Source organism: Numenius arquata, chromosome 2 (genome assembly GCF_964106895.1).
Source record: "Numenius arquata chromosome 2, bNumArq3.hap1.1, whole genome shotgun sequence".
Lineage (NCBI taxonomy): Eukaryota > Metazoa > Chordata > Aves > Charadriiformes > Scolopacidae > Numenius > Numenius arquata.
This window is the reverse complement of record NC_133577.1, coordinates 124,845,746-124,873,198: the sequence shown is the minus strand read 5'-3', so window position 1 is coordinate 124,873,198 and position 27,453 is coordinate 124,845,746. Positions and strand designations below refer to the sequence as shown.

The 27,453-nt window shown below is 48.8% G+C and overlaps 1 protein-coding gene across 1 annotated transcript in view; it reads right to left on the bottom strand.

The window, feature by feature from the left end:
- Positions 1-27,453, bottom strand: part of FRMD4A (FERM domain containing 4A) — a 213,325-nt gene that overhangs the window by 13,644 nt on the left and 172,228 nt on the right. Inside the window, exons 12-15 of the mRNA XM_074161740.1 lie at positions 23,128-23,204; positions 18,342-18,480; positions 11,690-11,831; positions 3,269-3,402 (exon numbers count right to left, since the gene is read on the bottom strand). Of these exons, the coding sequence (XP_074017841.1) occupies positions 3,269-3,402; positions 11,690-11,831; positions 18,342-18,480; positions 23,128-23,204 (492 nt within the window). The remainder of the gene's footprint in view (positions 1-3,268; positions 3,403-11,689; positions 11,832-18,341; positions 18,481-23,127; positions 23,205-27,453) is intronic.

Here is a 27,453-nt window from a genome sequence, read left to right as displayed (position 1 = left end):
CAGAAAGCCCCACTGGCAACAGCCGTGCAGGTTATGACCCGCACAGAAAAACATTCCCACCTGATTCATGATGTGTCTGAGAGGAATGCAGTGATAATGGTCACAAGAAGTAGTGCCTGGTACCTCATTACCTGTCTGAGAACAGTTCATGTATCAGAACCCCTTCCAAACCCCAGTGATGTCACGGGCAGCTTTGGAGCAATATTAGATGAGGCTTTGTCAGACTAATGGGGTTATTTGCAAAGATTTGTTCAAAACCTGCAGCAAACCCCACAGAACTGAGGAATATCTGGAACACAGGAAGCAGTGAGCGCCACTACTGATGTTAATGCTGTGGGTTTTTTCCCCTGGACTACACAATACAGCCACACATATCTGAATTGAAGGCATTCAAATGCCTACAGAAAAAGGCAGGAGCCTCACTAGGAGCACAGCCCGACTCCTTGTACTCAGAAGTCTCCCCATGAAGGACAAAAGGCTTTTGTGTTCTTTAGCATCAGCCTTGAGAGGATCCAGCTGGCAGAGTAACCTAAATCATCTGAATCCCAAAGAACAGCAGCTGACCTTAATGCGAGTGCGCAGCTCAGGCCCCTGTCTGCCCTGGCCTCTCCCCGGCTCCCTAATGGGGTTTTTCTTTCTGCTCTTTTCAGGTCACCAGGAAACAAGGGCCTGGCCTTTTCAAATCTTTCCTTTAAGCAGTTCCCAGAAAAATGGGTTTGCAGCACAGTTCTGTGCTGATGTGCACAATCCCCTTTTGCAGGAGGCACTGTTGATACGTCTCACGAGTCCCATTCTCCGTTGCCCCTCCAGCCCCGGGGGTTATTTCAGCTTCTCTTCTGTAACACGTTCCTTCTAGTGTGATGTGGCTCTAAGCACTGCACAAAGACACAGATTCCTGTATCCTTTCCCGAGGGAAAACAAGGATATTTTCTTTATAACCCCTAACTTAATATGAAGCAGGGCGGTGGGGAAAGAGTTAATGTCTTCTGTAAAATGCCCAAGATTGGAGCAGAACAAAATTAATGTGGGCTACCATGCTGCCTCCATAAGCTAAAAAGTATTCACAGGCATGGTCCTGAAAGGTAATCTAAATTAATAAGTAACTGGAGTAGTGATGGCCCGAAGTAACCTGATGCCACTGTTATGAATGGCTCTGGCCATGCTTATTTGATTATGCCCCCAGTTTTAACCCCTTTTTATCTCCTGCTTTGCCTTCTCCCTCTGTTTTGGCCAATCCCATGCCAAAACAGAAAGGATGAAGGACAGCATGAGAGGAAATACTTCCAACTGCAGGCTGCTGATGGATGAGCTGTAAGGTTGCAAGACGGGGTCAGGTTCCAAGTGCCCGTCAACTGCCTCTCACGGATCATCTACAGAAAGCACGAACGCTTTCTACCGCTCTTAAGGTGTTGACAGATGGGCTCTGGGCAGCCTTGCTGCAGCACGTTAAGGAGATATTGCTCCTTACTACTGGCTCCGTGCCCCAGTAGGAATCATAGAATCATAGAACGGTTAGAGTTGGAAGGGACCTTAAAGATCATCTAGTTCCAACCCCCCTGCCATGGGCAGGGACACCTCCACTAGAGCAGGTTGCTCAAACCCCCATCCAGCCTGGCCTTCAACACTTCCAGGGATGGGGCATCCACAACTTCCCTGGGCAACCTGTTTCAGTGCTTCACTACCCTTACAGAAAAGAATTTCCTCCTAATATCTAATCTAAATCTCCCCTCTTCCAATTTAAAACCATTACCCCTTGTCCTGTCACTACATTTCCTGACAAAGAGTCCCTCTCCGGCTCTCCTGTAGGCTCCCTTCAGATATTGGAAGGCTGATATTGGAGCTTTTCCCTGCATCCCAGTTGCTCACAAAGTGCCTGAGGCTGCAGCGCAAGAGGGGCTGGAGGTAAAGGGAAGGCACTGGGCTGTGAGCTCCCGCAACTGTGGCAAAGGCACATCTTCCTCTGTATCCATGCTGCTGGGCATTAGTCATCAGCAGTCAGGCAGTGTTAGGGTAGGGTGGTAAATTCCTCCAGTGTAAGTAGAGCCCTCCAGACCTTGTCCGTCAGCCCCTGAAGAGCTCATGGCTGCTTGCTGCAGATGATGTCAGCTCTGTGCTCAACGGACTCAGGAAACTGGATCTGGTCCTGCGACCTTTATCAGCAGAGGTCATTTGCTGAAGTCAGCCAGGACTTCCCAGGTGGGAAAGGATTGCTCGTATGGAGTAATTGATGACAACTGGGGCTGAAGAGATTTCTGCTGACTTTCTCTGTTAAGAGGTGTTTTCCAGAACTTATTCTTGTTGGCGTTAAAACTATAGACTAACTGAAACAAAATGCAATGACAGCTGAATCAGTGACCTATTTCCCCTATTTTTGTCAAAGGTGAGATACGAATCAAATATTATACAACAATTGGAAGATCTCCCACTGTCTGCAGTCAGCTTCCTGTCATGTCACATATCACAATTTGTTGTTAAATTCAGATTTTCAGGCTTGGTAAACAAAGGATGATTGCTGAATGACCCAAGTGTATGCTGCTGCTAACCTCCACACGCATCTGCAGCAGGGTTGTGACTTCCCCAAACATTAAATCGATCTCTAAAGAATGAATAGGCAGGTGAGTGGGTAGGTTATGAGTTCCTGAGCTGCCCTGCATGTCCTGGGATGACCACAGTGGTTCCTCTTCACAAGGTTTGCCACCACACTGCCATTCCTCTCCAGCAGTGCCACACCTTACTGGATAAAGGGAGTCTGCGTGGAGCAGATGAGACCTTGGGTGCTGTAAGAACGTGCTGGGAGAAGAAAAGCACCTAAGGTCTGGCCTACTCCAAGAAGAAAGTGTATCAGCCTGGGGTTTTTGTTGCTAATGAATTCAAAAGCATTTGAGAAGTGATTATCAGTACACAGGACAGCCTTCATATCCTATTGAGGTAGCTGCATATTCCCACAAAGTCTGTAAGAAGCCTGGCTGAATGCATCATAAACACAATTTCAAACAGCAGACATGGATGCTAAGCACCCTCCTAGCCCCAAGCCAACTGGGTACCCAGCTGACATGGGGTCCCCTTCTCTGAGGGGAAAATGTCCCGTGACATTGCAACCTGGAGCCAAAACAGCTAGACCTTTCTGAGGCCTTTACACAATGGGCTTTGCAAAAGGTGACTATGGAAGGAATCTCTTCTCCTGACTCCACATCACCTCCAAACAAGGAGTATGCTATAACAATGCAAGCAACAAAGTGTTACAGGTTATCTAACGTCCATTGCGTACCGCTTCTCGGAGACACAGTTTCTTTAGTTCTTCCAAGCGTTGGCGCAGTGTCTCTTCCAAAGCTTCTTGCCTGGATTTCAGTGCGGCTAGCATGTCTTTCTTGGCAGACTGAGAACTATCCGACTCTTGGGAACCTATCAATAAACAATGATTTCATTAGGCCAGCTGACAGCAGAATACACATCTGGACTGCTTGTAATTTTACCAAAGCCTGGATGCAGGCCTTCCAGAAAGAAATCAGACTATGACATGAAGCAGGTGTTACCCAGTGGTGTTTGTTTACGGCAAATTCTTAATGTTTAAGCTAACAGAGATTGGACAGTGGGGCACACAAAGACATTTGTAATCATTATCCAGAAAAATAAAAGCAACAAAATTATTCATGTAAAGATCCCAGAAAAAAAAGATATATCATTCCCACGATAGCTCCCAATGGCAAATAACCGTACAGTTTACAAAGCCCTGGGGATGCATCTTTGGGAAATTAAGCCTAGGAGAAACCATTTGACAATACAGCCTACTTAAGAACTGCAATTATCCTGGTAGCAAACATTTCATTCAATCCACTTACAGTGTCTGTTTTATGAAAAAATGTAATGGAACAAAATTACCTAGCAAGATTCCTGTAAAACACACCAAAACAACAACAACCCGTAGGTCCTTCTGGGAGAGTAGCTGTTTCTTGTGAAGACGTAGGTCAAAATATTTAAACTGAATGGCTTGACCTTTCAAATGGCAGTTACCCAGCAACTTCCACTGAAGTAAGTCCATGCATCAAGTCAGACTTTGTTGCTCAGATGTCACGACAGCATTTCTAACGCCAGCTCTTTAGGGGAACTTATCGATGGGGTTTCTGATTTTACTTTGGTTTGGGATGGTACATCAATTGCTATCCAAGATAAAGCATCTCAAAGTAGGGGCAACTACTCCACTTTTGGGTCCCCAACTTGAGCAGCTGATTTTTCAGGAGGGGCTTAGCATTTGCCCTCTTTAACACACCTCAGGGATAACGCTCAGGGATGAGTTTATTGTGAAGCCACTACTTCGCTCCGATCCCCTTGTTCGCGTAAGCCGAGTGCATCCTTTCATCACAGAGTATGGAGGTGATGGCCATATTGTGAGGTGAAAGGCAAGCTCAAGAAGCAGCAAATGCCATCTCCACATGCTTTTCATTCGTATCACTGGCTGTTGCTCAGATACAGCTGTGGTTCAAAGCATCCACCTCAGGTTTACAGAAAACTGAGTTCTGGTGGATTCAATGGTAGTGTCTCATGCCTTTCTGCAGGTGACACTGAGAGCTACAGCCCCACACACGCTAAAGCTCTGCCTCCCCCACATCCCCCAAGTTCTGGAGCTCAGCCTACGTCTATGCCTGATCCCTTTTTAATAAACTCCATAGGGGGAGTGATCTGGGTGAACCGACAGGGCTGTTGTGGCTAAGGGGTTGCTGTTGGCTCAATGGAAGTGCTTAGGTGATCTAAGGTAGCTGAGATGTCTTCCATGGGGTGGCAGATACGACACAGGACCCCGTGAGACCCACACTCTTTTGGACTGGCAGTGGGATGGTTTAACCCACCTAAAATGGAACCAAACACAATCCACCAGCTGGATTGTGCCCAGTGCTTTGTAGGGACTTCTGTGGGGCATTTAGTTCACTGTAGGTTTACGCCTGCCAAGAAGCCTTTGACTCAGCAATGCTTTCAAGGGGGCTTCTCCTACCTCTCAGGAGTTCCTCAGTGGTCTCAGCACCCACTGTCCCAGTGTGACTCTGGGGGCTCCCCTGCCCCTCTGGAGCAATGGCACAGAGAAAGCAGACCTTTATTATCTGCAGGAGTCAGGTATGACAGGACGCTTCATGGAGTTTTCTGTCCACTGTAGGGTGGGGGTGAGGGGGTTCTTCTTCTGGGGGTGGCAGCTTGGCCTCCAAGTGTACAGTGAAGACACTCAGCCCCAGGAGGCTGAAAACGTTGCTGCCATTTCACAGAGCTCTGGAAGGAACCTGGGAACAACTCTTTGTTTTGGCAGCAGAACAGAGTGAAATTTGTGCTTTCAGCTTCATCTTTCATTGCTACTATTCCAGCAGATCGTTAAAGCTAAACTGAAAGAGGATCGTGGCAACCCATGCCATGAAACAGCTCTTCATTGGCCCAGGGGGAGCAGAGAATCTCACAGATCTCTTCCACCACTATTTTCTGCAGTTTTCATACAGGAAGACAGCTGGCATTTATTCTGCAAAACGCCAGCCCGTTTTGTTACACCTTTTAATGGGCTGTCCTGGAGTGGGGGAGGTGAAAAGAAGGCTCTCTAAAGGTCAGCCAGGTTAAGCATCATCAGATAAAGGACAACCTCATGATAGGCTGTTTGGTTGGCTGCTGAAGTCACCCTCGTTTCATTTGGGTTTGCCCTCAGAGCAACAAAACTCAATCCTGCAAACACATCTGTGCTGCAGGAACTTGATGGGATCTTCTAGAGGAGTTTTGTATTTGCACTGGCAGGGAAAGCCTTCTCTAGCATTTAGTAATTCTTAATGGTAACCCTGGTGAGCAGTTACTAGCGAAAGCTGAACTGCTGAATTTCTTCACTGAATTGCCAACAAACTGCTGAGTAGCGGTAAAAAGCTGCTCATGATTCCAGCAGATGTTTCAAACCCCTTTTTTTTTTCTTTTAGGACGACTTTAATGACCTACGTTTTCCTTTCAACTGCTCTTCCCCTTTCCTTCCTTTCTCTGCTCCCTACCTCCACACCAGCCTTGGATTTATTTTTAAAAGCTATTCGTTTTTGTACTGCGGGTTGCCACAGCAGCTACATTAGATGCTGAAACATTTAAAAGCATATGAATAGCCTAAACCCTGGCCAGACGCCTGCGCTGATTCGGGGTGCGCTGACAAGAAAGGAAATGAACGGCTTCTGGCTGAGCTGGTCCGGACCCAAATCAAACATAGACAGTCCACGGCATCTGCTCCAGGTACGCTTACCCTGGGTGAGGACCAGGTGCACATTTTGCCATCTTTTTCACCCCCCTTTCCCAGAAAGCAAAGGAACTGGAGAATTAAGCAATGGGATTAATGCCGAAACCAACGTCAGCCACTCCTTGGCACTAATGAACCAGTTCAAATTAACCTTTTCTGAGTGTGCCTTTGTATCACAACTCTTCTAGCAGAGCGAGGGTTCAAAGACCAGGGGACAGGACACTCAGTTCACGGCTTGTGATGCTGAATGTTTTTAGCTTGACCATACCTGACTTGGATGATCCCTTGGGCATACTGCAGGACTGACTGATTTCTTCAGACCTTCCTGAAGTTTCTCCTTCAGGAACTGTTCTGTTCTAGCTGGCTTTTTAAATTTTATTTAAAAGCTGAACTATTTTGGGGTGTATTATTAGATTTTTATGGGTTGGATTCTCTGCTTGTTCTCGCAGGTGAAAAGCAAATGGGAACTTGATCAGTCAAGAGAATTACACCCATGTGAGAAGCTTGTAAAGGAGCAGAGAACAGTGGTTTGTAGTGCTGGGGTGCCCACAGCTTCCATTAGAGGCTCTTTATTTATAAATATGTATTAATCCAGCCTTGAGCAAGGCCGTGACCACAGACCTGCTTCTAAACCCAGTGGCAATTGACCCAAAAATGTCAGAACAAATCAAAAGACCATAAAAACAACCAAAGAAATAATCAAAGACCTGCACAAACCAAACCAATCAAGCAGACACTACCTTAAATCAGCCTTATTAAATATGATGCTCACTGAGTCAGGGCTACCCAGTGCCTTCCAAAGGGAATCATCAACAGAGAAGAATCAGTCCTGAAAGGTCAGTCATAACACAAGAGACTCCTGCTGCAAAAGAAGTGGTTGACTGGGAGGCTTTCTCAGGTATTTTATCTCCCACAATTAGGGATAATTCCTAATGCAGTAAACAAGAGAAATGCTGCTGAAATACGTAATTTCCCTGTATGGCTTTTGAACCTTTCTGTGAAAGTTATTCTTCAGCCTCTTTCCCATTTGCTGTACAAAGATTTACCAAACTCTGCTTTTTAACATACATTTCTGCAGAACCATTTCATGTCCCTAAAAGAAAAAGGCTCATGAAAAGATACCGGGTAGCGAGCCCAGGGCCTTCTCTTTGGTGAGCACCAGGAACCTGCTGAATTGGGGGCTGTTTTTATAATTGATGCTGCCGGGTTAATTTCAAAGCCAAGGAAATCGTACATGCCCTTTCCTCTTAGCATATGGGATGGGACACAGGCCTTGGTGACCTGATCATCCACTTAATACCCTTTTAGTTTGTGGATACACCACTCATCTTCTGATCCCCACTTGGTCTCTTTGGGTGATTTCTCCACCCAATCACATTCAGGAGAACATGAGCTGTGAAATACAGGGAGACAACATGGTCCTCCCTGCCCAACTCACTCCTCCAGCAGAATTCATAGCTGAGCTTCTCCACCAGTGCTAATGGGCTGGTTTCTGATCACTCCAATACTGGTGAGGTCAGGGAGGTCTGACATGTTGATGGGGACATGAAGTAAGTCAGTCCCACCCCAAAAGGATCTGACCAAGGTGGCATGCTGTGCCTGTGCAGATCTGCAGGGACTCCTGGCTACCAGGTGTTGGCTCCAAGACAAGCTTTGTTTTAAAGCTTGTCAAAGAGACAAGGCCAGCAATGTCACACAGAGTTTTGAAGAGGAAAGCTCTACCAGTGACTCACTGTTTGTCCCCATTTCTTCCACCTATTTTAGCGGAGTGGAGTCAGCTTGGAAAAAGGATAAATGAGAAAGATGAAAATAAGCAGGGAGGATAGATAGGATGCTGAAGAGCAAAGGGAGCCAAGGCTTGGTGTTAGCATCTGTGAGGGGAAAGGAGATGCAACAAGGTAGCTGAGCAGCAGTGAGGCAAGAGCATCCAGACATCTCTTCTTTTTCTCGTTTTGTGAGTGTCCTGCTCCAGGAAAAACACATCTAAATATGGCAAACCCTTCACGCTACATCCGGCTGCTGGCTCCAGCTCGCTGGCGTTCGCTCGAGGTCCCCGTGGAAGGCTGTCCCCCCGAGCAGGGAGGGGAGGTCCCCCCAGGCTTGCTCCGTGCCAGAGCCTGGGCTGACTCACCGCGCCAGGATGTCAGTGCACAACAGCCAGCAACCTCAGACAGCTGCTATCTCTTGTCTCTGCCAGACAAATAGGATATCCTCCGCAGCGTGCGGGAGCCCAGCTGGAGCTGCTCCCCACAGGATGCACTCAGATATCCTGTGGGTGACTCGTCTTCACGAGTCCTCATGCTCGCGGGCCGTGCCGGAGGCTGTGTGGGTGCTGTTTATCTGCTCTGACACCCACCAGGGCAGTCCAGCTGGGATACAGCTCTGCCAGATGGAGCAGTGGGGCCCATGGAACGGGCTGGCTGGTCGTGGCATTTTCAAACATAAACAGGCCCCTGCACAGAAAACCTCCATGGCTGATGATGGAACAGGGCTTAGGGGGCTGGAGGCTCCTCAAACATGTCTACAGAGCTAAAGCAGAGGTGCTCCTCTGTGGTCTCTCCTCTGCCCACTGAGATGAAGGCGGTCTGGGGTTCAGTCCAAAAATAACCTAGCAATAACAGGGCTCCTCACTAGCTAGGAGTCCTGCAGAGCTCTTAGGGCACAGACTGCTCCAAAGGAAAAATCCACCTTAGGCCTAACTTGATTTCGTTCCGATAATTATCTCTGCTGGCTTTGATTAGGGTTCATGCGAGTGTGAAAACAGAGCTTTTATTCATGGGAAAATCTTGTCCCAGATGCCCAGGGATGGCTCAGAGTTCCTGAACAGAAAATCACTGAATTAAATCGCAGCAGCCCACTGTTCTGGGGGGCCCCTTCAGAGCCAAAATGAGGACAAAAGTTAAAGAGTGAGATTGTCAGGAGGGGACTTGGGAGTGCCAGGTATCAAACTCACAAACCTGCAGACTGAGATCTAGGGCTTGGGAAACATGGAGGAGCTTAGGCTTTGGCCCTGCATTACTGTGACCATGGGGAAATCACTGTGCCAGTGTTAAGACTCCACCTCCCCTCTGCTGTGTCCCCAGACTGTACGTGATGTGGGGCAGCGACTGCCTCACACTGCACAGCAGGATCTTCGTCAGACAGTGTGACAGCTGGAAGCAACAACAAATATTTCCTTGCAGTCTTGCTGCACACCCAGGGGAGATATGCCAGCTTTGGCATGCTCCTTGTTCGTGGTGGTGACAGTCCCTTCGGTGAGGAGGAGTGAGACGGAGAGAGGAAACGGCTACAAGTAATTTCCAGGAAAAAAGAACTGAGAACAGTAGGGAAGGGGGAGCAAACAGAGATTGAGTCCTCTCCTTGTGATTTCGAGTCACTCGGGGTATTTATAGCCTGGAAATCCACTGTGGCCACTTAATCATTTACACTTATTCTCTCCAGCACACAGGCTGTACAGCGATAACCCATCATTGTTGTGATTGTATGTCTATAATCTTTGGCACAATGGGAGGAAACACAAAGGCTGGGACGCAGCCAGTGACTGCCCAGCAGAACAGGCAGCCAATGCCCCCTCCTGTCCAGTGGGACAGGGCTGGGTCACCTCTGCCAGCCAGGCTTGAGGGAAGGGTCTCTTGGAGCAGAGGGGTGTGGGTGACTATGTGGAACCAATTCCTGGTATCTGTCCTCCTCTGCCAGACGTCTTCTCTCTATACTTCCTTGTAGCTGCTGGAAGGCACACAGCAGCAGCAAACCCCACAGATCTCCTTAACATTTTGGGGAGAGCCCTGTACTCACAGCTGGTAGGACCTAAAAAGCAGATCTGAGCACAGGAACCTGGAGGGAGTCATGCTCACCTAGTCCAACAGCAGCACCTCAACTGAAACAGAGGTTCACAGTCCTACGTAGGTGTCCAGGTAGACAGATCCACCTACCCAGGACTGAAGAAATGACTCACCTGGTCGATGAACACTGCATGGGTCTAGTCACTAGTGCAATTCTGCTGAGTCTGCAAACCTCACACTCAGCCAGAAGGGAATTGAGCAGGGAGCAAAAAAATATGGAAATAAAAGCATGGGCAGCTCCCAGTTTGGGATTTCCATCCACATAACCCTGACAGGTGCTGGCCCTAGAAAAGCTTTTCTGGGCCTGACTTTCTGCTGGCTTTCACCTGGCTACTGCTTTCTCCTGGTGTGAGAGTAGAAGCAGACCCACACGTTTTTTTTCCAGGAAGATGAAAAGTCAATGTATTAACATGAAAACAGGATTACTACAAAACAGCTCTCAAAAACTTGGGAATGGTGCCCAGGAGGCTGAGATCTTGGAAAGACCTTAAGAACTTCCTTGGGGTACTTAACATTATTTACTTTCCAGCAGGAGAGCTGGAAAAAATGCCAAACAAATAAAGAGCTCCAACAACCCGACACCAGTCCGGGAGCTCTTCAGCTACTGCAACTCCCTAAGCGATGGGAGGCACAGACGGTGGATTGTACACTGCATCAGGAAGACCCAGGGAACAGAAAGGCATCTCTGTTTGCAGGCAAGGCAAGGAATTGCACAGCAGGCTGCTCTGGAGCTCTGTAAGCATTGCAAATTTTAACCCCTTGCTGGACCTTTTCCAAGCAGGAAAGTGTGGCTTTTAAGAGACATGAAAGATACAGTGATGCAAAGCTGATCTACTACACCAGTGTGGGTTGTTTTAAAGCATTTGCGTTCTTAGATGGACTCTTCCCTTGTCAAGCATGAGAAGGTTATTCTCTGGTCTTACACATCTCAACACAATCGGTTTTGATAACTTGATGTGATGCTTAACAAAGGACATTTAATTGACTGGAACTGTTAATTATAGTGATACCAGCAACCTTGCCCTCCTGAAGAGCTTCTCACCTGAGCAGCTTCAAGCTCTTTGAAAACTATGAATCCTTGCTTCGCTCCTGGAGTGACATTTAGCACTGCTTTACACGCAGCTTGCCCTGTTCAGACTGACAGAAGAGTATCAAAGAAATACAGACAAACTCCTGACTCTCCCTCTCTGGTCTCTCTCTTCTTATGTTTTAGCTCTCCTCTGTATCAACTTCTCTTGGGTTTCTTTCACAGGTTACATCTTCCTCATACAGTTACATGCTCTAAACCTAGGGATGAGCTGGGTGCTAAGGGGTGATTATGGCAGAAGCTGTGAAGAGAGACCAGGTCTCAGCTGGAGCACGAGAGGTTGGAGATGACATCCTGGGGCCAAAGAGGAAACGAGCAGCGGTAATGAGAGAGGGGGAAGCTGCTGCCTGTGCTGTTTGTGGGGCAACGTGCTGAGAGATGGACTGACACCAGGACAGACAGAAAGGCTAAAGGGAAGTGACTTTCATTTCTGCACTGCAGCTTCTGGCTGCTCCCCATTATACCATGGCCATGGCCCTTCCCACCATATTCTCTCCGATTACAGGATAAAGGATGACCTACCTGATGACAGAAGACTCCCACTGCTGCCGCTGATAATTTTGCCTTTACTCCCCATGTTGGCCAGCTTTGAGGTCTTGAGCGTTCCAGTTTCCGTCAGGTCAATCGCAATCTCACTCAGGCTTCTTGCAGCATGAATCTTGGACTGTGCATGGACACAGGAGTTAGTAATGACCCAGCACTTCTTTAAAGCTCAGAGAAGGAAAAGTCCTTTTGCTGTGGCAGGAAACAGGCCTCCACAGCAAACTTGTATTATTTTACAAGAATAGAAACAATCTGGCACGGTATTCACTGCTGCACTTTTTACATTCTTAAGTGGGTGCAATTCTGGCATTGTTTCCTCTTTATTATTTTCTCTGCTTTGCCATGGACATTTTTCCCTCTTAAACAAACTACATACGGACTCACTGAATTACCATATACAATGAGAAACCAAACCCTTCAGAAATGCCAACATCATAAACTGCAAAGCCCAAAGGCTGAAGACCGTCTTTAGCATCTAAAGGAAGCCATGAGGGGCCTTTCTGAATCTGAGCTTTGGATCAAGACACAGTGAGGACATGGCTTAAATGGGCTGTCATGGGACGCTGGAAGAATATACTGGCAGGAAAACGTATTCAGGTTATGGTCCAGACTAACAAGTTGCATGCAACACTCCTACTGTGAGGGACCTCTTCAAAGCATCAACATTACTCCAGTAAGAAACAAAAGCCATCCCCAGCTCAGTAACCGGCCACTCTAGGAGAAGGAGTCACCCACTGTACATCACTAAATGTCAACAATCTAGGCACCTCCAGGGGAAAGTAAACATGCATACTGTGTAAACCCAGAATAGAATAGAATAGAATAGAATAGAATAGAATAGAATAGAATAGAATAGAATATTCCAGTTGGAAGGGACCTCCAACACTCATCTACTTCTCCTCCTATCTTAGGAGGGAATGAGTTGACAACCTAAGATGTCATCTTTCTGCATCGGTTGTGGAAGGATTTGAGACAAGAAGATGCCCAGAAAGTTAAAGTGAGACAACCCCAGAACTGTCTCTTTGTTGAGCAGTGAGCTCAGTTGTGATTCTGCCCACAGAGCCAACAAAGGCAGAAGACGCTCAGGGCTAGGGGCTTTGCAACACTGAACAATGAAATGAGCAGGGCAGCTGCTCGCAGGGTTGGGCTCACTCAGTCCCAGTGGCTACCTTGCCTCTGCCATACAAGCCCCACTGTTAGTAGCTCACCATCTATCTCCAGTCCACTCTCCTGGCAGCCTCTAGCAGGCACTTACCATGAACAAGAGGATGGAGAACACTGATCAAAGTCGCTGGGGATGGCCCTTCAGTTCACATGGAAAATTTCCTCCTGCCTCTTCTGAACTAATGCTTATGTTCTAAGCTCTGTTTTATGTATTGGTTCTTGAATTCGCTTCAGGTAACGAGCCATGCTTAACAAGGAGGAAACTGGCAACCAGGAAGCAGCTTGCTGTTTGTAACACGGCACACAAAGATGACTATTTCATCTCCAACCTGAAATTCGGCTTCTTGCTTGCTGACCCTCATGTGAGCTCCTCAGTCATGGATGTAGGGATCTTGGAGCTCAGCCCACTGCTCAAATCTCACAAGCCCTGTGCTGCTGAGCTTCAATTAGCCTGGCCTTGCAGGGCTACTGACCTGCAATGCCTGTTTCCCAGAACCCATAAAGTTGTTGGGACATTGTGCCAAAGCCGCACAAATACTTTTGTTCAACAGGATGGTGAAGCCCCAGTTCACCTGAGCATTTCCCTCTGCACCTCCTCAAGGTCAGAAGAGACTCTCAGCCCTGGTCATACAGTTCATTACAGCGCTAACAAATCAGAAGCTGATTTGATGTCCATGTACCAGGATGTGATCTGTTCCCGCTGGAACTAACACGAGATGGGACTACAAGGAATGCCTGCTGTGATGGGATTTTCAGTGTTATTTCACATCCTCAGGAAGCAGAAATTATTTTAACAAGAACGAAGGCTGAATTGACGACTGAATGCTCACCACACTGAGCTTTGCTCTTACCTCTGTTACTGATTTGCTGTGGGGCTTTGGGTAAGACACTTAAGCTTAAGTTCTTAGTGATTCCCTGCCTCTGTTTGCACATCAGTGAAATAATAAGGGAAGTAAAATGTCTCCCTGTGGCACACTGTATTTTTAAGATTAATTTAAGACTGCAAATGAAGACAGCACTGGGAAGGCCTTCTACTGAAAACATCCTCAGAAGTATTATCATAATTTAATATTCTTGGGTATTTATAGGCTCCATCATTACCATTCAGAGGGACCCAAATGCCTCACAAGCTTATTTCCACAACAACCCCAAGAACAGGGTGTGTGCACTCACTCATTTGAGGGCAGAGGCTGAACTACTTGCCAAGACGCCAGAGCAGACCAGGCAACCAGTACTGACCCTCTTAAACTAATGATACAACCAGTTAGACACTTCTCATTTCCAGCAGCTCCTCCCCAGAATCAGCCTCAGGAGAAGGAGAGCACTCTTTTAGCTTCTTGGATCTGACTTTTCTGGTGAGAAACAAGGTGTGTGAAACGCGCTCTCCAAATAGCTCTGGGAGATTAATTCTAGGTGAAGAGGAAAGTCACTGCTTTTATCTAACGAGATTTCCTGCTACTGAAGTCTTGATAAGGAGCCTGAGCATGAACCGCTGTCTTGCTGCAACGCCAGATCTTTGGAGGTAACAAGCCTTCAGACTGCTGCTGTCCTGGTGATTTATCCCCTGCAGGTGTATATATGCTGTATGTACATATAAGTAGGGTTATGTGTACCTTGTATAACCCCAGGAACAGCCATAGTGATCAAACCCAGTATCTGCCTAACCCAATATACTGAGTCTTTGCAGCGGATGTCTAGGACAGGTACAAACCTCAAGTCTGCACAGACAGATCCTACCCTTCTGCTCTGCGAAGCAGTGGTTTTCCTGTATTTGTAGGACAGTTACAGCGAGAAGCCCTGTAGTTTATTTCCACTCATACTCAGACTGCAAATTAGAGCACACTCTGGTCCTACCAGTTTGACTAGGCACTAAAACGCTGAGTGAAGGCAATGCAACTGGAGGCTGTGGTCCTGGCCAGCGTGCCAAGCCAGCAGCAGCTGGAAGTGTGCCCTACACAGGGCGAATGAAAAAACAGCGTAGGACCAAAGCCTGGCATCCCTGGAGCCAGATGAGAGGAAAAGCAAACCAGAAAAGAAAAGATAAAGGATCAGCAGGGCAGAGTGATCTTCATCCACAGAGGGCGTGATCCAAACCTGCTGAAGGTTTAGTGAAGTTTTTAGATCCGACCACAGTTGTGCTAAAGGTGCCCTGCATTAAACAGTTGGGATGGAGCATCTCCTGAAAGGAACAGGGTTAATTTTCTATGCTGCTCAATCCCTGCTGCCTCCAGCAATACCAGTCAGCATCGGGTGGTCTTGTGCTTTGGACAGGCACTCATCAGCAGCAGGAATCAGACCAACAACTCATTTCATACAGGCCACTGAGCAGCAGCTAGCGCGAGGCCTGGGCTAGACTTTGTACTGACAGCACAATAGTGCAAAGCTAGATTACATCCCATTAGCGCTCCCTCGGGCCCTGCAATCCCTCCAGGCTCAAAAATCTTAAAGCACTTAGCGCAGACCTGCCAAGTCTCATTTACATGGAGGGAGACCGGCTCATTCATGAGTCATTTCAGAGCATGGGGCCAAACTGATCCCCAGTGCTGTTCTGACAGGGTCAGAGGGTGAAGAAAAAACCATCAGTGAAAAGAAAGAGTAGATGGACACCAGGGATGAATTTATCCCTCTTGCTTGCAGTGATGGGGCTTTGCTGCAGGTGATTTTTTGAAACCCTTGGCCTATTTTCTACCGGTTCATTCAGCCTTGTGCTTGGAGGAACGTGCTGCTGGAATCCCAGAAATAGGGACCTCTCAAGGCTTCTAGGCCAAGTGCTTGATTGACTCGGTGCAGTCAACAGAGCAAAGACATGCCTTGAAGTCCTGCTGCATCTGTCTCCTGAAAAAAAAGGGAAGCTGACAAGAGTTCTGCACACTGACATGTTCACTCAGAAAACCGGGGATCTTTTCAGTTTCCATGTTACGCTTCAATTGCAGGGAGAGAGAGATCAGCAGGGAGCAAGATGCTGGGAACTTGGCGAGCTGGCAGGAGTTCAATGCAGACTGAGGCTGCAAAGAAGGCTGGGAACACATTTCCTTGCAAAAGGGTCAAAATCCAGGCAAAGCTGATTTTATTTCTTTTTAAAATCAAGTGAAAGGTCTTTTCCAGTGGAGCTGTGCAGAAGGTCCACATCCAACTGGTGCCCAGCTATGTGAGCAGCAGGGAGTTCAAGCTTGCTTTATCGCTATCATATCTCCTGACATCTTATCTACATCGCTGGAGTGAAGGCTCAGTTGCAGTGAGCTCCAGCAAGCTTTTTCTTCTAAGTTTGTTTTTATTTTTCTTTCTTTTGTCAAAACCATATGAAATGCCAAGTCTGAACATGAAAGGAGGGAATATCTAAGTTTCGCTTTGAAGTTGGGGATTCAGCTGAAGTGGGGACTGAGATTTAAGGGGATGCAAACCCATGCGACCTGAAACTCAAATAAATGTTTGTCTAAGCCCCTGAGAGTTGAAACAAAGACATTTCACGTCGCCTCACTCTGGAGTATGTTTTACTGGTTTTCAAAAGCAAAGCTCACGTGAGTACAGTGTCCTGAAGTGACCAGCAGGATGAGTTGAACAGATCAATTCAAATTGATGGATCTATCAATCTTGACAGCGTCATGTCAAAGATGAGGACAACAGACTAAAATACTAGCTTCCTTAAGAGAAAGGGACAAAAATATTTGTATGCTTTAACTTCAAAGCCTCAGCATGACCACCAGGATTATTGTGACAAAGCACACTGACACGGCCACAGACGTGACAGGTTGACAAACGAGGGCTGGTGGGTGGTGCTGTCTGTAGGCCTGTGAGAAAGGCGAGATCAGATTGAAACACAATCTGCCATCAACAAAAGAAGTCACTGAAGGGAAGTCCTGGGCATTCAGGAGACCCAGTTTCTTACCAAAGAAATGGGAGGAGGAGGGAATCTCCTTTTGTTTGTTGGTTGCTTGTGCCCTAAATACCTTGCAGCTAGATCAGTGAATCCATCTGGCTAAAAGTAAAAAAAATAAACTTCTGTTTGTTTGCTGAGTTGCCTTTGTTGATAGCAAAACAGAGAGGGCTATGCGTTGCCCTGGTGTTGCTGAGGGGGACAGGAAAGTATTACCGGCTATCAGGTGAGGGTGCAATTTTGTCCATATTCACAGCTAGCACTCAGGCAGGGGTGGGAAGTTACCTACACTCCTAAATTCAACACAACTTGCAGCAACTAAGGTGAATCCTGTTTTTTTGCACTAGATGGGACATGGCCAAAGTGGGTGTAACCATGTGTTCTGCCCAAGGCGTCTGAAAATCCTATCCACTCTACAATAGCCACAGAGATCATGATGGGGAAAGCGATGTCAGAAGGGTTTAGAGTGAGCTGGACTATCACACTATATCACACTGCTGGCCCTTTACACAATTTCAGCAAGCCAATTCCATTCATTTCACTGGCAGAAAAATAATGCAGCAAAGAAAAAAACAGGAAAAAGAAATATTTTTTTCTGCCAGTTTAGTGGGCTGAACTGGCTCATGGAGGGACCTGATAGGGCCATGGTCTGTGCAAGGGAAGGAGCAGCCCCTGCCTGAAAACGTGGGCAGTGCTTTCAGCAATAGTAAGATGTTAAAATTGTTTCAGTCATTTGGAGGAGTATCACCCTGCACACTCCTGCCATCTCACCAGAGATGGCGGGCAACGCAGGCAGCTACACAAAAAGGTACCTGCTCAATACAGACTCTACCTTCTCTGTAAGTTCTCATGCATGCTCACAGGGAGAGGGGCATCTGCATGAGAAATCTCTTCTGTCTCAAAGTGATCTCAAAGCGATCAAAGCGATCCCCTGCTGCTCTGGGTATGCCTAAAATTACTGTTGACAAAAGGAATTAAGAGGGACAACACACGCTCCTCTGGTTTCAAGGTGGTTTCTTTTGTGCACTGAGCGGCCCTTTGTGCAGCACCGGATCCAGACAGTTTCCCTGTAAGGCCAGGCTGCCAGCATGCTGCCCCCCTCCTCCTGTTGTGAGATTCTGTGTGGAGAGAGAAATAATATCCCTACCCCTCACTTCTAGGAAAATATGACAGTAAAAAGCAAGGGACAGCAAGAAGGATTCAGAAACAGGCGCAGAGTGTGAAGCTACTTTGAACTCAGTTATTGGAAGCTGTCCTAACTCTACAACAGAGTTCAAGAACCAGAAGACATGTGGAAACCAACCAGTCAGGGACACAACCCTATCTGCTCGCAAACTTTGGCTCCCCCAATTTGGCCACAGTTCAGTACAACCTTTCCCTCAATCCTCACTCCCACAGACATGAATTCGATACAAATTCCCTCAATGTGGCCAAAGCCAGCAGATATTTTGAGTCAATTTACTTTTTTTCGATCTCAAGTGGAAAGGGAGGGAGGGAAAGGAGCCACCATCTGGACTTGACCTTGCTGGGACCGTGGGGAGTGAGAAGGACTCACCCACCACAACATGCACTTCCCATCTCCAACATGCTTACCTTGCTTTGCTTTCTGTCCAGGTAGAACTGATGTTGACTAATGGCCATAGCCCAGATAGACTTTATTAGGGCTGGACAGGCGTACCACGTATGCACAGCGATGCCACTATGCCCAAATGTCCTCCTGGTCACAGATGCCCTGGAGAGGAGAAAAGAAGGAAATGGGGTTACACCACAGTTTCCTCGGATTGTTTTCTGTGGCAGAACCTATTACAGACCTCACCATAAAAGCTGCTGTCTTTACCGTGCACACCCTTGTGCTAATGGGAAACAATGCTTCAAGAACAGCAATAAATAGCTAATGAAGCCAGGAGAGCATTTACTTTAAATAACTTCTTGAGTTAGCAAGCTCCAGAGGACTAACAGTAAAGATCATCCAGTTTGTCCAGTTCAGACTGTATTCCTGGGTTTGGCTGAGCTGATGCTGACCTGCTACGTGTCTCAGGGGAGTCACCAATGCCAAAGCATGTATGAATCCTCTGTGTCTCATCACATGCTGAGACACCCGAGGCCAAGTACTCACACCCCACGCTACCTCTGGCTTTGGATGGTGGCTTTCAAATACTGGGACCCAGGTGACAACTAAAGATCCACAGGATCAACGGCTGCTTTAGAGAACGTGGGAGAAACTCTTCAGGTACCTTGATTTCCCCACTTGTAAACAGATGTAGCAGGACTTGCCACGTGGTGTGGGAAAGGGGAGTTGTGAGGCTCAGAAAGGGCTGCCCAGTGCCCTGGAGAGAAGAATGTTACTCAGTGATTAGCTGAGTGAATATAAAAACAGGAAAAATAAGAGCTAAACGTTTCCTCTCTGGGACTCCCAATTGTCCTCAAATATTAGCAAAAACCACAGGTTAGGTTTCCCCATGCTTTCACAGCTGTACCAAACTGCTTGATTATTCCGCCCCACCCCTCAGCTCTAACCCCACCAGCAGAGCCCCTGACACCGGCATACACAGGCTCGCAGTGATCTGGTCTGCAGAACTCCCCCCACTGCAGGGATGTAGTGCTGGCTGGAGTAAACGAAGGCACTGATCTACAGAGCCCCAAATACATGACGTCCTCCTCTCCAGTCTGTTAAGATGAGTCTTGTGGTGGAGTATGATTCTGAAACGAATGTGAGCATTGCTACACAGTTTAGCTCAGAAATATAACACTTTTGGGCACAAACTTGAACATAAGAAGTTCCACCTAAACATGAGGAGGAACTTCTTTGAGGGTGGCAGAGCCCTGGAACAGGCTGCCCATAGAGGTGGTGGAGTCTCCTTCTCTGGAGACATTCAAAACCCACCTGGACACATTCCTGTGCAACCTGCTCTAGGTAGACCTGCTTTGTCAGGGGGGTTGGACTAGACGACCTCCAGAGGTGCCTTCCAACCCCATATTATTCTGCGATTCTGTGATTCTGTGACACAGATGGCGAAGAGGTGCCAGTGCAGGAAACAGTCTGCCACAGACTGGGCTGCCACAGTCCATAGCCATCAGGCACTCTGTGCGACACAGATGTGGAGGTGACACTGCAGGACAGCCCAGGAGCTGTGCAGTGCAAGGGATGGTTGACTCTTTTCTCAGCACTCCGAAGTCCTCAAGCCTGCTAAGGCAGTGGTTCCCCTCCAGCACTGCACTGGCCACGTCTCATCTGGTGCCTGTGGGCTACTGTCCTATCCAAAACTGGAGGTGAACGTGGGGAGGGGAGGCACGTGGTCAAAGAAAGTTGTGATAGAGCCAAGAATGAAAGAAAAGCAAAACTCTGCAATGAAATGGGAGCTGCTGGCCAGGTTCAGGCCGGGAGAGGGCTAACAGCTCTTGTGTCAGGGCCTTTTCAGTGCTGCAAAACGTGTTAAAGTCAAATTGTGAAGCTACAAATTGGAATGAAATTTCTCTGAGGAAACAGCAATGGCCAATGCAAACAAGGTTTGAGACAACTGGAATCTCATGTTTCAGTGTTACCCTGTGCTGAGTCCCTTCCATGCGACTGGAGCAGAAGACCGTGTCCCATTATGAGTATTATTCTTGTGAGAAAACTCTCCATGGATCCAACAGGACAGCGGCTGATGGTCCTAATAAGGATGGACGCTGGGCTGCCTCATCCCTGTAACCAGACAGGGAATGAAGGCTGTGCTGGGAGGTGCTCCTTAAGTTAAGGTTAGAGAGGGGATCCAATTCTGGATGCTTTTTGTTGGTTTAAGGGACACAAACCACTGCAGCACATTGGAATATAAGACTCTAAGGCCTTAAGGCACTCAAATATGGGCTAAAGCCTTAATTCTGGTATTATCCTCTTCAGTTCAAATGCAGTTACTTGTTTTGAACTCAGATATATACTCTGCAAGCCATTCATCTTCTCGTCTTAAAAGCAGTTATTTCCTTTTTTTTTTTTTCTTTTGGGGATCTGTACATGTTTCCCATCAAAACTGCAGATCCCATTAGAAAGCCTGCAGGCTTAGCTGGTCAGACTTGTGGACTTGCTTTTCACAGCTGTATTTTGGGGACCTGTGAAAGATGGGTGTTTTTTCCATGACTTCCCTCCACACATGCCACATGTGCTACGGAATTAACCCTGTTGATACCCCCTAAAATGTATAATTTCTCTCCTTTATGGGATAAGTAACTACAATGAAGAGTGGTTAAATGGCTTGTTCAGGACAGGAAGCCATGGGCAGAGGCAGGGCTTTAAAACATACATTGTGCTGCCCAGCCCTGGCCACGACCACGGAGCCGTGCTTGCTCTCCTGCGAGTGTGGCTTCGCTGACTCAGGCTCTGGTTTGGCTACACGGAGAGGAATGCGGAGAGAGCACTGCGTTGGCTACTCCTCCGCCTCCACACGCTGAACAACTCCTCAACAGGAGTCCATCCCACTTGGCTGGGAGACTACAACCCGAGCTGTGTTCCCACCACGCCACTGCAACGTGCTTTGCTGCTTTACAGCCAGAGTACAATTTTGACCTGGATGTTCATAGAATCATAGAATCGTCTAGGTTGGAAGAGACCCTTGGGATCATCGAGTCCAACCATCTACCCTACTCTACAAAGTTCTCCCCTATACCATATCCCCCAAGACCACATCTAAACGGCTCTTAAACACATCCATGTTGTTACTGTCTGGATATGAAAATCAACCAACTGAATTCCCTTGTAGTGAGAAAGTACCAGGCTGACAACCTGGGACAGGGTTTTGTCCTCCTGGTGTTGATTCAGAGAAAGGGAGCAATGGAATGAAAAACGGAAGCTCATCTGTGTCAGTAATTCCTATCATCTAAGTACAAATAAGAGAAGAGGTTCCTCTGTTCGGTCACATTTCATGCACGACACTGAGTTGCAAATATCATCATGATTTTAATGTCCCAGAGCTATTTGGTTTCTTTCCCTTGCAATCGCTGCTTACGGGAAACAGCCAGCCTGGGCGTTTAAGGGGTTTCTGACGCATCGCCTGCTGCCAGAGGCTCGACGGGGGAAGGACTATACCATCCCCAGCTCCCGTCGCGGGAAGATCCCCCAGCACATTCCCAACTTTGGGAATTTTCTCTGCTAGATTTCATGTGACTATTTACATGCTTAATACTAAGCAGATGCTTCAAGGCTCTGCTGACCTGGAGCTGGCACAACGGTACGAGCTGCTCCACTCAGTTTTTGCTTTAACAAAACGCACCTATGGAGCCAGGCACCGTTGTATTGGTGTGACCGCGTTCATACCAGGGCAAATAAGCACAGAAACTGCATGCAAAATTCCCCTAATAAAAGCACATATATTAGACACAGATAGGCACGGGAAACAGGTGAAACAGGATCACAGCTGAGCGATCAGCAAAACACGCTGCTGCCAGCAGCACATCAAATCAGTCTGGGAAGAGAGCTGGTTTCCATCAGTCGTGTTCGTACTTATTTTGCAAGTGGGACATTGCTTTTAGTGAGAACAACTTACAGAGCAATACACACACTGGTCGCTGTCTGCAGTAACCATCCACTAACACAAATGAGCAAGGGGTGCAGAATGGACTGATTAGATGCAGCACAGTCACTTGAACTCACTCTCTCCCTCGTTAGCTCTCTCAAGTAAGAAAAAAAAGACTCCCGTGCCAAAAAGACTGATGGGCTTTCATCCAGACTGCCGGTAAACCTCTGGTATTGTGCCATTCCTTTCAGTCGCACTACTGAATATTTATTTACAAGGAAGCATGTGCGTACAAAATCTGGCGCCCATCTCCAGGCTCCAAGTGCAACACGGGGACAAGGCAAGCCCCTTTCCACGCACGGGGGTTGCCGGCACCGCAGCTGGGCCACCGGAGCTGCACAGCCCCGGGGGTCAGAAGGTGCCAAAACAGAGGAAAGGAAAAAACAAAAAACAACCAAACCCGCTAGGAGCCGAGGGGAAACACATCCTCAAAAACACCCACCCGAACCCAAAATGTCCCGCTGGAAGGAAGCAGCAGCTCCCGGCTCGGTACTCACTGCCTTCTGCTTACGGGCACGCAGCTACCAAACCCCGCAAAGCGGCTGGGGGAGCGCGGATCGCCACGACCCGGCTCCGCACGGCTTAGTCCGGCTCGGAACTGCAAAGCCCGGCTCGGCACAGCTCAGCCCGGCTCGGCAAGGCTTAGTCCGGCTCGGAACTGCAAAGCCCGGCTCGGCACAGCTCAGCCCGGCTCGGCAAGGCTTAGTCCGGCTCGGAACTGCAAAGCCCGGCTCGGCACAGCTCAGCCCGGCTCGGCAAGGCTTAGTCCGGCTCGGAACTGCAAAGCCCGGCTCGGAACTGCAAAGCCCGGCTCGGCTCGTTTCGGTTCTCACCTGCGCGGGTCGTGCACCTCCACCGAGAACTTCTTCTCGCGGAAATAGAGGTTCTCCAGCTGCCTCCATTGGAAGATCTGCGGGGAGAAGAAGAGGGTGAGGCGCCTCCGCGCAATCCCTCGCCCAGCCCTGCCCGCCGCGCCGCTTCCTCCCGGCGGGGCTGCCCTGCTCCGCCCCGGCTCGGCCCCGCGTCCCGCCCGCGCCCCCCCGCCCAGGAGCCGCGGGGCAGCCCCGGGGGCGGGCGGTCCCCTCCCGCCCGGCTCCCACCCGCCGCGGGGAGGCGGGGAAGGGACCCGCTTTCACTTTGCGGGGCGAAATACGGTTTTAAACACGTGCAAGCCACGGGAGAACGGGGATTCGGCTGCTTTTTTGCCTTCGAGGGCAGGCAGCTGGTGTGTATCTGCCCCTGGCACAACTGCCTTTCCCTCGAGTGGTGTGGGTGCGCAGCGCAGACCCCGGAGGGGCGAAGGTGGCCTGGCTTGGTAGGTGAGACCCCCAGGGAGGCGACTCCATGGAAGTGTGATACCCAGCTCTGCTTTCACCCCCACAATCAACGTAAAATTCACAGGAGCGCGAGCTGAGCGGTGCCAGTTTATTATCCCAGGTGCTGGCAGACTCCTGTTGGCAGCGCCCAGGGCTCCAGCGTGCTCCCGGCGGTGCAAGATACAGGAATAAGCAAGTCATATTCCTGTCTCTGTTTTACAGGTGTCTCAAAGTAGCAGGCGGGCAAAGCCAATGCTATCAGCAAGGGGCTCCGGGTCCTGGCTGTGTCCCCTTGCCCCCCCAGTCAACATAGGCCAGGGGGTCTCTGCCAGCCTGCTGAGTGTTTGTGCTCCTGGGCAGTGGGATGAGCTCACGCTGTCCCCGTACCCCACATCTCTGCCGTGAAATAGCCCTCACCTCCCAGGCAGGAGGGAGGACTGACCACAGAAGCAACACGAAGGACGCGGTGACTGCAAAACACCATGTCAGCTCTGCAAACTGCCGTGGACAGGTCCACCACCGCCTCCTCTTTACAAACGAGTAAACCAAACTCCAAACCCTGGCTTCCAGGCTGCTAATCCGAAGGGAGGAGGCAGCCTCCATTCCCCTGGGCATCTCCTACTTCGGCTTCCCCACGCTGCCCCTAGCAAGTAACCTGGCTGCTGGGGAGCAGAGCCAGCAAGAGCTCTCCCTGATTTATACTCCCTCTCCCACTACAAGCAGCTTCTGTGGAGTTCCTGTCCTACCCCCAAGGAAGGCGCTGGCTCCTGCCATGCTGAGATAAGCCGCTTGCCAGTGTGTCAGCGCTCTGGAGATAAGGAAACAGGAGGCGTAATTTGATTTGCGCTGATTAAGCTGCTGGTGGAGGTGAAATCTAGTGAATAAAACAAACCACAGCGACGACCCAAACATTTTCTCCTCAGTCATAGTTCAGGGGCAGCAAAATTGAAAATATTTGTGTTTGTAAAAGTTTCCAACCAAGAGTTGTGGATCTCCTCTCCTCTCCTCTCCTCTCCTCTCCTCTCCTCTCCTCTCCTCTCCTCTCCTCTCCTCTCCTCTCCTCTCCTCTCCTCTCCTCTCCTCTCCTCTCCTCTCCTCTCCTCTCCTCTCCTCTCCTCTCCTCTCCTTCCCTTTCCCTTTTCTTTCCCTTTCTTCTTTTTTCTTTCTATAACAGGGTATTTGGAAGGAAGAGTGGGGTAAGCGGGGCACTGAGCTGCCCCACACTCTGGGGCTGTCCATGTCGCAGGAGGGAAAGGGGACTAGGAGTGATGGGAAGCTTGATGGGTTGGGTTACACTGTCCTTAGCAGATTATTTTAGTCCTCCATTAGAAAAATTAATTGCTGCTAATAAAAGTAATAATCCCTAAACAGAGCACAGAAATACCCGCTATTTTACCCACCGAGGGAGGACAGACATGGGGTGAAAGGGTTAAGCCGGGAAGTCTGTCTCCCCTGCAAGCACCCAGTGAGCTGTAGCTGAGCTTCAAAGGCACAGAAAGGAAGTTTGGGGCCTAAACTCCCATCGACAACAACCGGGGTCAAGCCTGAGACTGCCATGTGGGCTGCCGAAAACATCCCTCCGTGATTCCAGATGTCTGTCCGCAAGGCAGGGAGGATAATGCGGCCGTGCCGCACGGCATGTGCAGAGGACGTGATTGGGAGGCGCTCAGACATGTGGAACGCATAAGAATCTAAAAAACCAGCAGATCACACCCTTCAGAAAATATCCCTCTGTCCCTGGGTCCCCTGTTGTCATTTATGACTAAACTTCGGTGTGGCACAGAAGGAATTTGAAACCCTTTTCCAAGCTGTTGGCAGCTGCTCTCCTTGGATGCTCTCCTCCCCATCCTCATTCCTCAGACTCTGCCGGACTGTCCCCCGTGCTCCAATCCTTTCCCATTTTATCCTCTCTGCTACCAAACCTCACAGTGCTCAGTTTGTTAACTGCAGCTCCGTTTCCCTTCGATGATTAACTCCAACTGTCCAAACACACGGGGCTCTGGGGGAGCTGTTCAGATGCACAAATGTAGGCGTCGAGTGCAATTTTCCATGCCCCGGGGTTCCCTGCCTGGCCCCCGGCTGCTGCCCCAGGAGGGAGGGAGCTTGCCATGGGTCCGGTGCCGTATCCAGCCCCACGGAAATGTCTTGGATCCCCAGCAGTGCCTAAAACGGCATTAGACACCTATGTCTTGCGCACTGGAGCAGCTCCCCAGATGGCTGCATTTTCATATTTAGTTTCTTTGTTTTTCTTGGCAGGGTGCGGAAGGAGGCACATCCAGACTCATGGGAGGGAGGGGGTGAAAGTGACCCTGCAACTTGAGTTTGTGTCTTTTTTTCCATAGCCCCGCTCTCCGGAACGTACACGTGCGTTTTACCATCGCTGTAACTGCGCTCCCTTTGCTCCCCAAATATTATTCTGCAGTCTCCCACTCCTTTTGCCCACATTGATCTGAGAGGTCTCACCCTTCCTATTCATAAGGAATCCAATCTGCAAAAATGTGAATACCCACAAGAAAGTATCCGCTTTCCTGTTAGCTGATCACAACCCCTCCAGAGAAACAAAGCCTAAGGTCTCCCTTCAGCCAGACCTCCTAATGTAAGCAAGCTGTTTGCTTCACCAGTTGCCCGGCTTACGTACGGTTTCAAATTGATGTTGTTAATTCAGTGACAGATGCACAAGGTGCCATTAGTGGGTCTTCTTAAATGGAAGCATAATTTTTACCCATCAAGATCCTTTTACCATGCTGATGCTTGCAACCTTCACTGGGGAATAAGAGCCACAGCAGGGAGCTGGTCGTAATTTCACCGGAGTCTTGCAGAAATGCAGTGACAACAGATGCGTGCCGGTTTTGGGGCTAGTTTGAGTCAAATTGTTCTCCCTCATGGCAGGTTTGCCTCTTCTTGCACCGAGGCTGGGTCTGGTTTTGGGTTATTTGGCTTATGATTGTGTTTGGTTGATTTGCAGGGCCAAATCCAATGTGTGCCCCTGTGGGTGGGACAATTCTTATTGGCTTTTTCTGGAGTTATATTAGGGGCGCGGTGACTTTTGCCAGACAAAAGGTGCCTCACAGCAGTGATGTTTGGGGACGGCATCTTCCCAAACATGCTGGAAATGAGGCTTGGGAGAAAGTCACTTGGTAATACAAGCTGAGAGCATAGTTCCCCTGCCCTTTAGTAGCTGCCTTCGCTCAGAGCCCACAGACAAGGGGACAATTAGTGGTGCTTGCGGTGGGGTGAGTTTCTCTGATGTGGTGGTTTGCCCGCTGTGATCTCTTCTGAGGTCAGCAGCCCATTTCGGATCATGCAGCACTGGGCAGCTTTCAGATGGGAACAATTTTTGGTAGTGGCCATCATTACAGGCTGTACATGAGATCATTTAATCTTCAATAGATACTTAAGGAAGTCTCCCTGAGACTGGCTTTTGAGCACAGCTGCACACTCACGTGTGCGTGTAAAAGGGAAAGGGGTGACAAAAAAAGAAGAGAATTACCCTTATTCCCTCCTCCTCTGGGGGGACCGTCCCCACCATGGGCTCCATTTCATTGTGCCAATAAAACTGGAACCAACACTATCACTTGAATTGGCAAGACTTCTTATCAGCCCACAAACATTCAAGGGAATAATTGTTCCCTGTCGGACCATGTGTACTGTTTAAAATGCATTGGGGTGGGTGGGGAGGCCATGGTGGGGAAGCCAGGGCCAGAAGTGGCTTTTCTGCAAAGCTGGCAGCTTAGAAGAGGAGCCAGGGGAGAGATCCGAGTGCTGCCCGGTGCGCTGCGGAGAATTCAGGTGCAACCTACAGGAATTTTCTCATTGGAAACCCCTTCCAAGAGGCAGGCAAGC